This window comes from Salmo salar, chromosome ssa06, assembly GCF_905237065.1.
Source record: "Salmo salar chromosome ssa06, Ssal_v3.1, whole genome shotgun sequence".
Taxonomy (NCBI): domain Eukaryota; kingdom Metazoa; phylum Chordata; class Actinopteri; order Salmoniformes; family Salmonidae; genus Salmo; species Salmo salar.
Window position 1 is genome coordinate 46672614 of NC_059447.1, and position 16481 is coordinate 46689094.

General features: G+C 44.0%; 1 protein-coding gene and 1 long non-coding RNA gene across 5 annotated transcripts; both read right to left on the reverse strand.

Annotated features, from left to right (window-relative positions):
* Positions 1 to 1727: 1727 nt before the first annotated feature.
* Positions 1728 to 11562, reverse strand: LOC106607522 (interleukin-2 receptor subunit beta). 4 transcript variants are annotated; one of them, XM_045720645.1, is made up of 11 exons: positions 11325 to 11536; positions 10156 to 10269; positions 9770 to 9851; positions 9396 to 9516; positions 9207 to 9279; positions 8832 to 8925; positions 8383 to 8516; positions 6027 to 6183; positions 5661 to 5763; positions 5325 to 5397; positions 1728 to 2878 (listed from the first exon to the last, which is right to left on the reverse strand). In XM_045720645.1, exons 2-11 carry the CDS (start codon positions 10249 to 10251, stop codon positions 2180 to 2182), a joined length of 1632 nt encoding a protein of 543 aa, XP_045576601.1. In that variant the 5' UTR covers positions 10252 to 10269; positions 11325 to 11536; the 3' UTR covers positions 1728 to 2179. The 4 variants fall into 4 exon arrangements, with proteins under 4 accessions (XP_045576601.1, XP_045576602.1, XP_014060030.1 ...); XM_045720646.1 differs by having other exon boundaries at positions 9770 to 9855; XM_014204555.2 differs by lacking the exon at positions 10156 to 10269 and having other exon boundaries at positions 11325 to 11562.
* A 3248-nt stretch (positions 11563 to 14810) lies between these two features.
* On the reverse strand, positions 14811 to 16456 carry LOC106607521 (uncharacterized). The gene is made up of 3 exons (XR_006770410.1): positions 15959 to 16456; positions 15688 to 15798; positions 14811 to 15409 (listed from the first exon to the last, which is right to left on the reverse strand). It is a non-coding gene; the product is annotated as an uncharacterized lncRNA (long non-coding RNA).
* Positions 16457 to 16481: the final 25 nt, after the last annotated feature.

Here is a 16481-nt window from a genome sequence, read left to right on the forward strand (position 1 = left end):
CCAAATTGAACCTAGCTAATTTCCAATACATATGACATTGTTTGACTACAGAGACAGCAAAACAGTACTTCAATTCTATGATACTCCCCTTACTTAACATACTGCTGTTACATCCTCAGAAAGCATGAGCTGTTGAGTTCAGAAAATCTTGTGCAATAAACCGATGCATGTCTGGTATTCAAGATCCTAAATGGCCTGACCCCCACCCCCCTCCCCCCACTTAGCACTTTTGTCAAAGACAAAAGCCTTGGCAGCAGATCCACAAGGTTTGCCATGAGAAGTGACTGTATAATTCCCTTAATCAAGGAAAAACACCTTTATTCAAACTGCTTTCTCTGTGCAGCACCTATCTCACCTTCACAAAATACATAAAGACATGTCTAAAGGACAATCAGACTTGTGAACATCATTGTTAACATGGAAAGCGGCAGTACATTGCTATCTGTTGTTTCTTTATATTTTTTATTTAACCTTTATTTAACTAGGCAAGTCAGTTAAGAACAAATTCATATTTACAACGACAGCCTACAAAAATATATATTTTGTCTGTAGCTTGCTTGTTGCTTTTATATATTTTGTTCTGTTTCTTTTTGTGCTATTGCTCTGTCTGTCTGTCTGTGTGCTAAGTGTTGCTTGTCATATGTTGCTCTGCATGTTCTCACTGCTCTTTGTTTGTCTGTATTGTTATTATAGTTGTTTTTAATAACCTGCCCAGGTACTGCAAGTACTGAAAATTAGCCGGCTGGCTAAAACCGGCACTTTTACTGAAACGCTGATTAATGTGCATTGTCCCTGTAAAAATAATCTCAGTAAAGTAAAAGTCTGTATATAATGCCAGGCATGATGAGAAAGTATATGAGAAACATCACATTTTGTATGGCTTTTATTTGAAGTCCACCACACCATCTGGAATGAATGGGAAATAAAGTGGATCTTTGGAACACGATCCACATTTGTCCCTGGTTATCCCTATTGCCTCAAATAGAAGTGCTTCCATATGCTCCCTCCCTCTAATTTAGGCTAGTCTGTATCTTGGTTACGATTACAGTGTCGTCGAAACTTTCCTCCGGGCTCTGTTTCTAATCCACACAAATAAAGAGGACAGACACGCTCGACTTGGCCCTACATCCTCAGATTCCAGGGTGGACCCGTTCCAAGACAAATTCTACAGAAAAAAAGGTAGTAAGCCAAATTCACAGTGACCTTCTGCTTTCGAGATTCATGTGGGAGTCTTTAGTTAGACTTTCAGTAGTCTTGTATCTCTATTAATTGAATCACTTGATACCACCTCTTGTCTTATCATTTCTCTTTGAATACACTCATTCTTCTTAGCTATAGAGAAGTTGTAGCATAATACACGGGAGTATGAAAACTCTTTGTGAGCAGCTGAAAAGGTCAGGGAATCCCACTGTGGATTTACCAGCAGTGTAAAAACTCTTCGAAGATGTCATACCATATAGCAGACAAGAGTGTGCAAGGCGGGATTGAATGTGTCGCTGTCTATCAATGTATCACTGTCTGTAATCTTTAACTTCTCTCGACCTGTGTGTACCTACGTTGTAAACTTTCATTCTTAGGCTAGGTTGTAACAACCTCATGATGGGTATAGGGAAAATTTGAGTATCATGTAGTAGCCTAAACTTATTGATGTTACATTGAACTGGGTGAATGCAGTTACTGCTAACATGACCCCATTTTCTCCAAAACACAATACATTAGAGGCAGGATACTTGTCCACATGATTAAGCATGTATTTAATGTACCAAAAATGCCTAACTCATTTTCGACCAAATTAGCTGTTACTGCCTTTTTGCTTTGTACCTAAGCCCACAAACATAGGAAGTTTAAGGCTGACCCACTTCTCTTCTGCCAGAGGTTTTATTCAGGTCTTCATACAAACAAGCTGTCAGTGAGCACATTTAAAGACAAAAACAACTAGCAGCACTAACTATCTGAGATAAAGTAACAACGCATTGGCAAACCAGCTGCCTCAATAGTAATACAAGTAATATACAAAATGTATATAAAATACAAATAAGCTACATGGTATTTTATCATGTAAAATACCATGCAAAAAAAATATTTTGTACCTGCATTATCTGAGCCTTGTGTCATAGTTTGCATGAAGAATAAGTTCAACAGCTTAACTAAAATGTAAATTGATTAAAAAATGGATTGTTCAAATAGACTTGTTGCTGTGGGTATTCTGCAGCTCATTAATGGTCAAATAGCCGCTACAACTGGGTTCCACTGTCATTGAGGAGGATCTGCCTAGAGCAGCCTCTACTGGCCAGGCATTGTAACTGCTGCTAGGCTCCATGGCAGAGTTAGACTCAGGATTATGAAGGGGGAGTTGAGGGAGACTCAGGGGATGGTGAGGGCCTGGAGGGATCCCAGCAGGCAGGGAGACTGGTAGGACAAGAGGGGGTGAATGATGGTCAACTGGAGCCACATCCCTTTCCTTCTTACCCTTTCCTTCCTCCTCCACCTGGGCCTTCCTCTCTATGCTCTCCATGCCGAACCCAGAGTCTGGGCTCTGGGGCTCCCTCTGCAGCTGACCGAGAAGTTCCAAGAGCTCATAGGAGGAGCATGTGGTGGTGGCGTAGAGAGAGCTGTGCTCCCCCTGGTAGGTGAAGTAGACGGGACAAGACTCGATGCGGAGGCCGCTGGGGTAGAAGTAGCCGATGTTGGAGAAGCAGGAGGACTGGCCGCGGTGTTGGGTGTTGGGGTCAGAGTGTAGGAGGAAGGCCGCGCTGGTGGAGCTGGTGGAGTCGGTGATGTCCCAGACTTCTGTTCCAGACACCTCCACAGGGGAGATGTCCTCGCCGAGCTGGGCGGTGATGAAGCACTTTGGAGCAAACAAGGGGCTCAGCCATTTCTGCATGGGGAGGGCCAGAGACACACATGTACAGTGTCAGTTATTGGTGAAATTTAAAGTTATGCTGACACTTAGGCAAAATGACAAAGATAAATATTTTACTGCATCTACACTGGCAAGTATCAAGTTTTGAAAGATACTGCAAGATCAGTGTGTGTCTGTGTGCTTGTTTGTAAGTCTAAAATGAGTGCATACGTGAGTTTATTGGTGTGTTAATGTGTGCGTGTGGTAGAGAGAGCGTGTCTATGTCTGCATCTAACTGTTACTGCAAGAAATTCAAACCAACAGAGAAACCACATCAAGGAGCCTATGCTCATGACTAATGTTTTCTTTGGGTTTTTACTGTGGCTGGGCACTTTCCTTTTACTGGCAACTAAAGAGACTGTTCCCAACTTGTAACGCCCTGACCATAGAGAGGGTTTTTTGTTCTCTATTTTTGGTTAGGCCAGGGTGTGACATGGGTGGGCGTTCTATGTTCCGTTTTCTATGTTGGTGTATTACTTTGTTTCGGCCGTGTATGGCTCTCAATCAGGAACAGCTGTAGATCGTTGTTGCTGATTGAGAGTCATACATAGGCAGCCTGTTTTTCCTTTGGGGTTTGTGGGTGAATGTTTTCTGTTTAGTTTTACAACCTGACAGAACTGTTGCTGGTTGTTTTTGGTTTATTTTGTAAGTGTTCATTTAGTCCATTAAAGTCTTTCAAGATGAACACATCCTCCGATGCACCTTGGTCTCATTTTGATGACGGCCGTTACAGATTCACCCACCATAAACGGACCAAGCAGCGTGAGAGGAAGGAGCAGAAGGTTCAGGATTCCTGGACGTGGGAGGAATTACTGGACGGAAAGGGACCATGGAGTCAAGCTGGGGAATATCGCCGCCCGAAAGAGGAGCTGGAGGCAGCGAAAGCTGAGAGGCGGTGGTATGAGGCAAGGGAGCGCAACAGGCACGAGAGGCAGCCCCAAAAAACTTTTGGGGGGGGCACACGGGAAGTGTGGCTGAGCCAGGATGGAATTCTGGGCCAACTTCCCGTGCTTACAGGAGGCAGCATAGTACTGGTCAGGCACCGTGTTATGCGGTAAAGCGCACAGTGTCCCCAGTACGCGTTGATAGCCCGGAGCGCTACATGCCAGCCCCCCGCAAGTGCCATGCGAGAGTGGGCATCGAGCCAGGACGGATTGTGCCAGCTCAGCGCGTCTGGTCTCCAGTGCGCCGTTTCGGTCCAGGCTATCCTGCGCCGGCTCTGCGCACTGTGTCTCCAGGGCGCTGGGAGGGCTCAGTTCGTCCTATGCCTGCGCTCCGCCCGTGCCGGGCTAGAGTGGCCATTCAGCCTGGAGTAGGGGTGTCAAGCCTACACACCAGAACTTCAGTGCTCCCCCACAGCCCGGTCTATCCTGTGCCTCCTCCTCGGACCAGGCCTCCAGTGGGTCTCCCCATCCTGGTCTATCCTGTGCCTCCTCGTCGGACCAGGCCTCCAGTGGGTCTCCCCATCCTGGTCTATCCTGTGCCTCCTCCTCGGACCAGGCCTCCAGTGGGTCTTCCCAGTCCGGAGCAGCCAGAGCCGCCCGCCAGTCCGGAGCCGCCAGAGCCGCCCGCCAGTCCGGAGCCACCGGAGTCGCCCGCCTGTCCGGAGCCGCCGGAGCCGCCCGCCTGTCCGGAGCCGCCGGAGTCGCCCGCCAGCCGGACGCAGCCGGAGTCGCCCGCCAGCCGGGCGCAGCCGGAGTCGCCACCTAAGTGGGCCAAGCCGATGGTGGAGCGGGGCCCACGTCCCGCACCAGAGCCACCGCCGTAAGGAAGGCCCACCCAGACCCTCCCCTTTAGAGTCAGGTTTTGCGGCCGGAGTCCGCACCTTTGGGGGGGGGGGTACTGTAACGCCCTGGCCAGAGAGGGTTTTTTGTTCTCTATTTTTGGTTAGGCCAGGGTGTGACATGGGTGGGCGTTCTATGTTCCGTTTTCTATGTTGGTGTATTACTTTGTTTCGGCCGTGTATGGCTCTCAATCAGGAACAGCTGTAGATCGTTGTGGCTGATTGAGAGTCATACAAAGGCAGCCTGTTTTTCCTTTGGGGTTTGTGGGTGAATGTTTTCTGTTTAGTTTTACAACCTGACAGAACTGTTGCTGGTCGTTTTTGGTTTATTTTGTAAGTGTTCATTTAGTCCATTAAAGTCTTTCAAGATGAACACATCCTCCGCTGCACCTTGGTCTCATTTTGACGACGGCAGTTACACAACTGTAAGTATCAAATGTAAGTAAGTAGTAAGTAAAGTTAAATAAGGATAGAAATGCGGACATTTCCACTCAACCAGGTTCAAGAATATTATATTAGGCTGTTCACTAGATTTTCATATCAAGAAAACATTCACGCTAGTGAATAAAGCCACATACACAGAATTTTATTGGTTCAACAGTTTAAGTTTAGCAGGAAGTTGGAGTATTTTCCAGGTACCTGAAAGTTTCCACCATGGACAGAGTTAAGTGGCTGGAAGTACTTGGCGGGGTCAGGCACATACTGGTGTTTCCTGTAGAGCACCAAAACAACATGGATTTTAATAAACCATCTTGGGTCTGTCCCAGAATTAACTTGACACTACATACCCAAACAGACCTAAGGTCCTGACAGCAAATTCTGCTTCATATTGGATTATGCAACCAATGATAAAAATCAAGCCCCGTCATCAACATGGCACAAGACCAAATTAACTCACTGAGACAAAGGTTGTGGGTCTCACTCCTGATCTGACCCAGCAATACGCATATAAATCCACCTTTACGCATAACTCACCTATTGTTAATATGTGTTTTGTAGAAGACTAGCAACATGACAACGATGAGAATGAAAAACACACCACTCAACACCAGCCACAAAGTCAGGTCCGGGGACTCCACTGAAACACAGAACGGAAGCACGGTTGGAATATATGTCTCGGAAATGCATCTGGATGCATTTAACACTGGTCGTTAACACAATTTTGTAGACAAGCAAATGAGTTTTATTCCTGTATGGGCCGCATGAACTTCACTATGCACCGACTGTCAGTTTCTCTGGATAGGATAGAGTCTTCTGCATGACCGAACATATAGTAGATGTAATGTTTAAGTTTGTGGCATGGCATGGCATCAAACGTAGCAAAGGTTGGTAAGACCTCACCCTCTGATGTCCAGGAGGCAGTGGGGCTCCACTCACTCCAGTGGCTAGAGGCGGGTTGGGTCGGCTTGACTCTCACCCTGATGTGATGAATCCCACTCTCCTCCACACCCAGCTCCATCCACGGTTCCTGCTTTGGTCTGGTCAAATTGTTGACCTCCTGACAGAGACAGACAGGTAGACAAAAATAAGCATAATCACTGCAAAGCTAGAAGACTGTCTCAAACTATTCAGGCTGAAATCCTGATTTGAGATGAGTGTGTGTAACTCAAATCGTACTACACAGGCTCTGACGCTCATCGGATGTGGCAGGGCTTGCAAACCATTACAGACTACAAAGGGAAGCACGGTCGAGAGCTGCCCAGTGACACGAGTCTACCAGACGAGCTAAACTACTTCTATGCTCGCTTCGAGGCAAATAACACTGAAACATGCATGAGAGCACCAGCTGTTCCGGAAGAATGTGTGATCACGCTCTCCGCAGCCGATGTGAGTAAGACCTTTAAACAGGTCAACATTCACAAGGCCGCAGGGCCAGACGGATTACCAGGACGTGTACTGCGAGCATGCGCTGACAAACTGGCAAGTGTCTTCACTGACATTTTCAACCTCTCCCTGTCTGAGTCTGTAATACCAACATGTTTTAAGTAGACCACCATAGTGCCTGTGTCCAAGAACACTGAGGTAACCTGTCTAAATGACTACCGACCGTAGCACTCATGTCTGTAGCCATGAAGTGCTTTGAAAGGCTGGTCATGGCTCACATCAACACCATCATCCCAGAAAACCTATACCCACATTAATTTGCATACCGCCCCAACAGATCCACAGAAGACGCAATCTCCATTGCACTCCACACTGCCCTTTCCCACCTGGACAAAAGGAACACCTATGTGAGAATGCTATTCATTGACTAAGGCTCAGTGTTCAACACCATAGTGCCCTCAAAGCTCATCAATAAGCTAAGGAACCTGGGACTAAACACCTCTCTCTGCAACTGGATCCTGGACTTCCTGACGGGCCGCCCCCAGGTGGTGAGGGTAGGTAAAAACACATCCACCACGCTGATCCTCAACACAGAGGCCCCTCAGGGGTGTGTGCTCAGTGCCCTCCTGTACTCCCTGTTCACTCATGACTGCACGGCCAGGCAGACCAAAACCATCATTAAATTTGCCGATGAAACAACAGTGGTAGGCCTGATCACCGACAACGACGAGACAGCCTATAGGGAGGAGGTCAGAGAAATGGCCGTGTGGTGCCAGGACAACAACCTCTCCCTCAACGTGATCAAGACAAAGGAGATCATTGTGGACTACAGGAAAAAGAGGACCGAGCATGCCCCCATTGTCATCGACAGGGCTGCAGTGGAGCAGGTTGAGAGCTTCAAGTTCCTTGGTGTCCATATCACCAATAAACGAACATGGTCCAAGCACACCAAGACAGTCGTGAAGAGGGCATGACAAAACCTATTCACCCTCAGGAGACTGAAAAGATTTGGCATGGGTCCTCAGATCCTCAAAAGGTTCTACAGCTGCACCATCGAGAGCATCCAGACTGGTTGCATCACTCCCTGCTATGGCAACTGCTCGGCCTCCGACCGCAAGACACTACAGAGGGTAGTGCGAACAGCCCAGTACATTACTGGGGCCTAGCTTCCTGCCATCCAGGACCTCTATACCAGGCGGTGTCAGAGGAAGGCCCTAACAATTGTCAAAGACTCCAGCCCCCCTAGTCATAGACTGTTCTCTCGGCTACTGCACAGCAAGCAGTACCGGAGTGCCAAGTCTAGGTCCAAGAGGCTTCTAAACAGCTTCTACCCCCAAGCCATAAGACTCCTGAACATCTAGTCAAATGGCTACCCAGACTACTTGCACCCCCCCCCCTCTTTACACCACTGCTAGTCTCTGTTGTCATCAATGCATAGTCAGTTTAATAACTCTACCTACATGTACATACTACCTCATTTAACCGGTGCCCCGGCACATTGACTCTGCATCGGTGCCCCCTGTATATAGTCTCGCTGTTGTTATTTTACTGCTGCTCTTTAATTACTTGTTACTTTTATCTCTTATTCTTATCCGTATTTTTTTAAACTGCATTGTTGGTAAGTAAGCATTTCACTGTAAGGTCTACACCTGTTGTATTCGGCGCATGTGACTAATAACATTTGATTTTGATCATGCTTTGATGTCTACGGAAGTGAAGAATCAGCCAAAAATCACAGCTAAATACTCAGGCACCGGCATTATGCATGACTACCCACTAATCAGATTCACTATACCTCATTCAGCAGGAATACTGCATGTTCAGCCAATACCACACTTTCACACCCACCCACACAATGGTTTGTCTCACTCACCCCCCATAGCTGGTCTTCCCTCTTCACCTTCACCTGGAACTCGTATGCAAAGATCTTCTTAGACAGCGGACTACCAGCACTCCAGGTGGCATTAATCCCATTGATGACCGGGATACCAGGAGGATGCATCTTAACTGTGAGGAAACAGAGGGAGATGTCACAGTCATCTAATACCATGAAGTGGAAATATAGAGGAGGCGGTTTGGTGAACCAAGATCAGGTGATGAGTAACCTTGTCTGAGACCTGAAGACTTAATAATATTGTCATTTAGCAGATGCTTTCCAAAGCAATGTTTACATTGATAGTGGTACATACATTCAGTATTGAATATGGCCCATGCAAGAATCAAATTCTCAAATGAACCAGTGAAGAAGAACAGCTATTTAGTGAGAGGCTACTCTCGCAGGTACACTAGACAAAAGAGATCACTGAAAAAGTAGACACTCACTGTGCTTGATAGGTGTGTAATTTATGAGGTTTTTCGCCTCAGACCCATCACACTCCACCTTAATTCTGGGGAGGTTCTCGTTTGAACTGAAATACTGTAGAGAAACACAGTCAGAAAACAGATTGCATGTTTAATAAAGTAAGAACTCTTTGCATCTGTTCTACATTCATGGAGAATAATTCTAAGGATTCTAACTTTAATTCTCATTTTCACAAGTAGTTTTTATAAAATAAATTTCACATGATATATTTAGTTCACTTTTGAAAAATACAATAGGAATCAATATATATTGAAAACAATGAAAATGATATGTAAAATAACATATATATGGAGAATAACATACTGTATATAATTCTGATATCAGGAAAAACTTACATGGCCCTTAAAGACAAAACTGCAGCCTCCTAAAGAATGACCTTCCAAGGGTTTGAGATCGCAACTACTATGGCTATACAAAACAAAATAAATAAAATATTACACAAGGATGCATTTATACCTCAAAACACAATGCAGTCATTTTCTGTATTGCAGTAGTAATAAAGACAGACAAAAAATATTCCTTACAAAAAATTGTTTTCATAGTCTTCTCTTGTACCGAGGAGCTGGCAGGCCACATCTGGATCTATTCCCGAGCTGTTCCACACACAGGTGATGTTGTTGATGTAGTCATTCACACAAAACAGTCCTTGGAGGGAAAGACAGCAAAGACAAACCAAAAAGATTATTACTGTATAGTAACACTTATCATTTTAAAATCCACAAACTCACCAACCTCACAAATCTGACTTACATTTTATTTTAATATTTTTTCTTTTTTGGGGGGGGGGGGATAAATTCAATCAATAAATCGTGTTTCTCCACAAGGTGCAAGTACTGTTTGTTTTTCACAGATCTTATCTGAATGAGTAGGCTGAGAGTAACATGAAGTCACTAGTTACCTTGGTTGTTGTGAGTGAAGCCTGGTGGGACAGAGAGCAGGAACAGCAGGTGAAGCATGGACCACATCATTACCACCCCTGTCTAACTGGAAAACAAAAGATGACATAGATGAAGAAAAGAAGATGAAGAAACTATCACTTACAGAGTCTTGGCCATTACCACCACTGTTTAAATGTAAAACAAAGATGATGAAAACTTAAGATGAAGAGGCTGTTATAACAAAGCACTGGAACACCAGAAACATTTAGACAGTAAAACTCCTGAGTAACAGTTGCATAGAACAGCAGCAGACACGATACTGATAAGGGACATCCTGAATTGATTATATACGACATGAAAATCTTTCCGTCACAAGCCCAATACCATTATTACCCACTGTCATCACCTTTGACTGCAGTACATGAAGAGTTTTGGTAGGCACTTTGTCACGGTTGTCGTAGGAAGGAGCGGACCAAAGTGCAGGATGTGTGTCGTTCCACATTTTATTTTCACTGTGAAACTATGCAATACATACACAATAAACTGAACGAACAAAAACAACAAACTGTGACGCAGAGTAGAAACATACACTAACTCAAAACCAAGGTGGGAAAAACATCTACTTAAGTATGATCTCCAATTAGAGACATCGATGACCAGCTGCCTCTAATTGGAGATCATCCCAAACAAAACCCAACATAGAAATACAAGACTAGAACATGACAACATAGATAAACTAAACTAGAAAACCCCCCGTCACGCCCTGACCTACACTACCATAGAAAATAACAGCTTTCTATGGTCAGGACGTGACACACTTAAAGGCAGCAGCAGAAACTCCTCTAGAATCGATATCGATAAAGAATACACATTCATCCAGAGACTGCTGAATACTGCATGACTTAATGTTGAACTCTCAATGAGAACCTTTTGTACCCTTGTCTCCCCTTAATAGGCAGATGTTCAAGTTCGTTTGCACCAATAGACAGCTAAAAAACTAGACAGTCTAAACACTATCCTCTTGAGTGCTTGTTGGACAGATTCACCAGGTTGGCCTAAATGTAAAAAACATACATACATACATACATACATACATACATACATACATACATACATACATACATACATACATACATACATACATACATACATACATACATACATACATACATACATACATACAGTATGATGAATTGTCACATACACCGGATAGGTGCAGTGAAATGTGTTGTTTTACAGAGTCAGCCATAGTAATACTAAGCAAATTAGGGTTAAGTGTTTGCACAATGGCACGTCAACAGATTTTGTACCTTGTTGGCTCGGGTATTCAAACCAGCAACCTTCGTTGTGGCTCAACCCTAACTGCTAGGCTACCTGCCGTCCTAAGGGTTAGTTTTAAATGACTACATTCAATGATGCAGCTGACACCTAGATGATAACAAGAACAATACAGGGATACATACTCAATGATAACTTGGCTTTTTTTATATAAAATGTAAATCTAAGTTGAATCTTACAGAAAGTAAGTGCTAATGCACATGTAAACAAATAGGTATTCAACCTCTTCAGACTTACCCTCTTAGTCAGGGTCGACGTGTCAGCACAGTCCTCATTCTGTTCTCCTACTTTCTTTGCTCTGTTTTGACTATTTGACTTGTGTAGATGCTTTCTCCTCTCTGTCTCCTTAGCCTCAGGTAGGTTTCTTTCTGTCTGTCTCTCCCTTTGTGACTGTCTCTCTCTCTCTGCCTCTAGCGCTCTCTCAATCTGACTTTCTGTCTATCATTCTCTCCTGCTCCTTAACGCTATCGCTCTCTTTCTCTCTCTCTCCCTCCCTCCCTCCCTCTCGATTGAAGTGCCCAATGACATTTCATGGTGACACACGTAACCACAACCTCTCGCTAAGGCTGACATTTGCCTGTGTCTTGCAGGAAGCCACACAAAACACTGATGATTAAAAAAAGTATAATTACCATTCTCTACAACAGTGTTTATCAACCTTGGTCCTGGGGACCCAAAGGGTTGCCCATTTTTGTTTTTGCCCTAGCAGTCACACACCTGATTCAAATTAAAGGCGTGATGATGAGTTGATTAGTTAAATTAAGTACAATAGTGCTTGGTCCAAAACAAGGATGTGGTAGCCCTTCCTAGTACCAGGATTGAGAAACACTTATCTACAACACATACAATACAAGCAAAGCCATTAGGCCCCTGAGCCCCTTTATGTGTTAAGGTATAAATAGTGAATACACCGCATCCTGTTCCAGTCGAACACCAGTAAAGTAGGCTAGAACAGAGACGCACGTTTACACTGACATTGCGTTGGAGAGGCAGTTGCAGCGCGTTCTGCGCATTCTGTGTGCATACTGTTGGATTGCATTTATCAAATGTATGCCTCAAACTGTATGCGTAGACGGCAAAACAGAAATGGTAGCAGAAGGTGAATGTTGAACTTTTGTTGCACACGTAACCAGATGATGCTGTGTACCATTTTGCACAATGACACTGTCAGTGTGATCAAGGCATAAGGTGAATACACTACATTTAGACGTGTTAAAATAAATAATGGTTTTCCAATATACTGTATATCACTCATGAAAGCAAGTTAGGTCATAAAAATGTTTCAATCAAGTAATAAATGGATATTGGAGTGAAAAGATCCTTGTGAAAGTCAATAAAATGCAGAAGTAGAAATGGCAATAGAAAGATGAACTGAGTTAGTATGACAAAGCAAAGGTCATCGGACGCTCATTTTGTAGCCATGGAAAGACAGGCCTTTTTCTCATAGAAGGAGTATTGGTTTGTCTATGGTGTCATGCAGAAGGTCCTGGCAGGCACCTTGTCACGACTTCCACCGAAGTTGGTGCCTCTCCTTGTTCGGGCGGCGTTCGGCAGTCGTCGTCACCGGCTTTCTAGCTGCCACCGATCCACGTTTATTTTTCCATTTGTTATGTCTTGATTGTACACACCTGGTTCCCATTACGTTATTATTATTTCCCTATTTAACCCTCTGGTTCTCATTATGTTTTGTGCGTGATTGTTTCCTGGTTTTGTGTTAGTCTTTTGTGTTAGGGTCTGTTATCCCTGTGTGGATTTATTTGGCTGATTATTTTTCAGAGTAAAGTATGTTATTTTACTCAGTTCTGTGTCCTGCACCTGACTCCGTCCTCACCTCTGCACAACTGACACTTGACACACCTGACAGTGTCAGATCTCCAGCATGATACCCATTTCCTCCATTGTTGGATTTCTTTCACATACTTACATATTATGCGACTTACAAAACAACATAAGCAATAGGTAGATTGCTATTTTATGTCACACAGTTGCATGAAATGCTTTGTATCAATCAATGTACTGGAATGAATTTGTATTGAAAATGAAAATCATCCCTTCATCATAGAAACCAATCGAAACCTCTACTTGTCACAACATTACAAAATGCATGCTGTTGTAGATGCTCAGCACATTGAGATGAGCAGGTCCTGTGAAGTGTATCTGCACATCTTAACTCATGCTTTATCTTTTGGTACAGGAGGGCATTGTGAAACACTCTTTATGTGAACGGTGAGGAACAAAGCATTCAATAAACAAAGTGAAGTTCAGGCTTGTGTCGCAACAACTGCCTGTTTGTTCACAGAATGCGAGTGAATGCATTGGTTTGGCCATGATGGCACTTTGACACCATCAGACATATGGGCTCTAGCTGAGTACTTTTCACTCTGCAGCATGGGTTAGGGAGGTTTGCAGAAGAGTGGCGGGGGTGGGGTACGTGACACATACGAAACTTGTTGTATTGTCAGAGTCCGCTTTGTGGCGGGAAGTTGGTGCGAGGCCTCAGTGTTATGTGTAGTTTGTGTACAGAGGCAATAAGAAAAACAATCTCCATCTGTAGATCACAGGGGGGACAGGGGCTGTGGTGTGTAAAGGGAGGAGGTGAGAACAATGTTTTGTAAAGAGAAGGTGTACTAATCATATCACAACACCTCTGAAGTTTGATAACTATAGGGCTTTTTGAGATCTTGCTCAAAAAGTTGGGTGTGAAGGTGCAACGTGTCCTTTTTCAGACTGTTGTCCGCCCGGTAAAATGAAGCACCTCATGCAAACTAATATTACCTCACGAAGGCGATGGTGTTCTCCGTTTTGCTCCTGGGCGCCCACAATATAATGGAAGAAAATATGGAAGTAGTTTAATACCCCCCAAAAAAGGTTCAATATGGGCAAGAAAATATATGTAATAATTTCCTGTTCTTCTTATATCTCTCAGATATAGGACAGACACTTTACTTACTTTTGATTTATTTTTCAACTATGAATCTGTGAATCAATGCATTTCTATGGGCTAATAGCAGTAAAGCCAAATTCAATGTTTGATAAAATAATTTTTTTAAATCGATAAAAAGATACCTAAAGGGGTCATAAAATTCTAAATCAAATAGCTAAATTATCATTGGTATGACCATCTTAAAACAATTCCATATGTTAGCTTAGTGGAACGTTTTTTGTAATTACTCTAAGTGGGGCCCGGATTCTATCATTCTAATCAGATTGAAATCATATCCTAAGCTCCACAATGAGTCATTTGGTGTTCAAACATTTCATTTTAGAAATGATATAATTGTTTGACTAATTGGTTTCTATTCTTAGAATAGAGTGAAAAGTCACAGCTGGTCTAAAGCTTTTAATTCAAGGCCACATAATGAAAGTGCTTGTGACACCCACACCCAAATTTGCTGAAAATAAGATACACTATATATACATACACAAAAGTATGTAGACACCTTTCAAATTAGTGGATTCGGCTATTTCAGCCACACCTGTTGCTGACAGGTGTAAAAAATCAAGCACACAGCCATGCAATCTCCATAGTTAAACATTGACAGTAGAATAGCCTTACTGAAGAGCTCAGTGACTTTCAACGTGGCACCGTCATAGGATGCCACCTTTCCAACAAGTCAGTTTGTAAAATGTCTGCCCTGCTAGAGCTGCTCCGGTCAACTGTAAGTGTTGTTATTGTGAAGTGGAAACGTCTAGGCGCAACAACGGCTCAGCCGCGAAGTGGTAGTGTTACGTGGAGTGGTACAGGGGAACCCAAGAGCAGACTCAGACATGGAGACTGGGATGAAGTAACCAAGGTTTTTAATGGAACACAGGAGGAAGATGGAGTGCAGGTCAGGGGAAGCTCGGGCGGGTTGCTGGAAACCAGGTGCAGAGGCCGAGGCTGGAGCGAGAGGGGTTGAGACAGGGTAAGCAGGTCTGGAGGGGAATCCAAGGGAGTAATAGAGTGGGGAATCCAGGACAGAGTAGCAGGATGACGAGACGTGGGGCTGGAGACAGGGACCAGAGTCAGAGCGGGCAGAACTGTTGCGGAGAGGAAAACAGCGTTTAGAGGTCAGGAGATGGGTTGTTTTTGTACTTTTGAGAGTTTGTGACAATGTTTGTGTGTATGCTTGTGCGTGTGTCTGAATGTGAGGGTTTGTAAAAGTTTTGCATGTAGATATATGTGTTAAAAGAGATGTGAATAATGTGGAGGGTGCATGGGCGCTGCGGTGAGGGTGTGAAATGGCCACTGCACCATGGCCTCATTTAGACTCCTTGTTCTCCCATTGCCTTTAGCGCCTTGTTCAACTTCTGGTTCACAATGTTTCTTTCTGTCCATTTCACTATGGAAGAAGAAATAAAATGAGGAAGAATGAAAACGGGGTTTGAGTATAAGTGGATGTAGCAAGGATAGAGCTAGTTGTCATATCATTGGTAGTAGTAATCAAATAAGTGGTGTTTATTATTAGCTTATTATCAAGCTATTATCTAGCTTATTATCAAAGCATATTATGAATAATGTAACACTATTTGTATTCATAGTACTACTAGGAGTGGTAGTAGTAGTGGTAGTAATAGTTGCTGATATAGCAATAAGTGGCATTAGCAGCAGGTCACCCACCCATGTCATCAGTCCTGCGGCCATACCAACGCTGGGCGTCTGTAGGAGGGGCGGACAAGGGGTGACCGATGTAGGAGTATTTTATCAGGGACTTCCACACCAGAGGAGCTCCTGGGAAGAATAGAATAGTTACATGGACAGGAAAAGAAAAGAACATGAGCATTAGACAGAGGAACAGTACTCCTTGACTGTATATGTCACTGCCTGTGCTGATAATTCACTTATCATACTGAATCAGGGATGCCCAACAATGACCTGGTGCAACACTGACCTGGAAAGATGTTGGTGTGCAGACAGTGTCCCAGGCTGTGGTAGGAGCAATGGGGAGGGACAAAGGCTGACCCTTTCTCAGTATAGTGAGGCAGCACGAGAGGAGGAACCTCCGGGCATGCTAAAACTCTCACCTCCAGCACACACACACTCACAGACACACACAGTTGCAAAAACAAAAATATAAGTCTCCAGCTTCAGCAATTTTTTAATTGTGTGCATAGGTTATGGTGGAATACCACGTTTTGGGATATAAACTGAATTATACCATCCCTCTCCAACGCTACTGACCTGCGGCTCGTCTCCAACTGTTGTCTCCGGCTGGCCAGTGAAGGTCATTGCCTTGACTAACAAACAAGAGGCAACGAGGATTCTAGGTCATGTAAGGAGAGAACAGAACTAAAGAATGCACTGCCTGACCACAAGTGTTCTTGTTGTTGGTAGAGTCCTGAATGTTTCCCATGTCAACATTCACTGTCCAGTGTTCCATCAAAAGATGCAGCATTATAAGCTCCTTCATAATA

Coding starts and splice junctions, on each gene's coding strand:
- LOC106607522 (XM_045720645.1), bottom strand. CDS start 10,251: ATGTGGAACGACACACATCCTGCACTTTGGTCCGCTCCTTCCTACGAC. Junction 9,280..9,395: donor GACTATGAAAACAATTTTTT/GTAAGGAATATT, acceptor TGTTTTGTATAG/CCATAGTAGTTGCGATCTCA. Junction 6,184..8,382: donor GGGAAGACCAGCTATGGGGG/GTGAGTGAGACA, acceptor TGTCTCTGTCAG/GAGGTCAACAATTTGACCAG.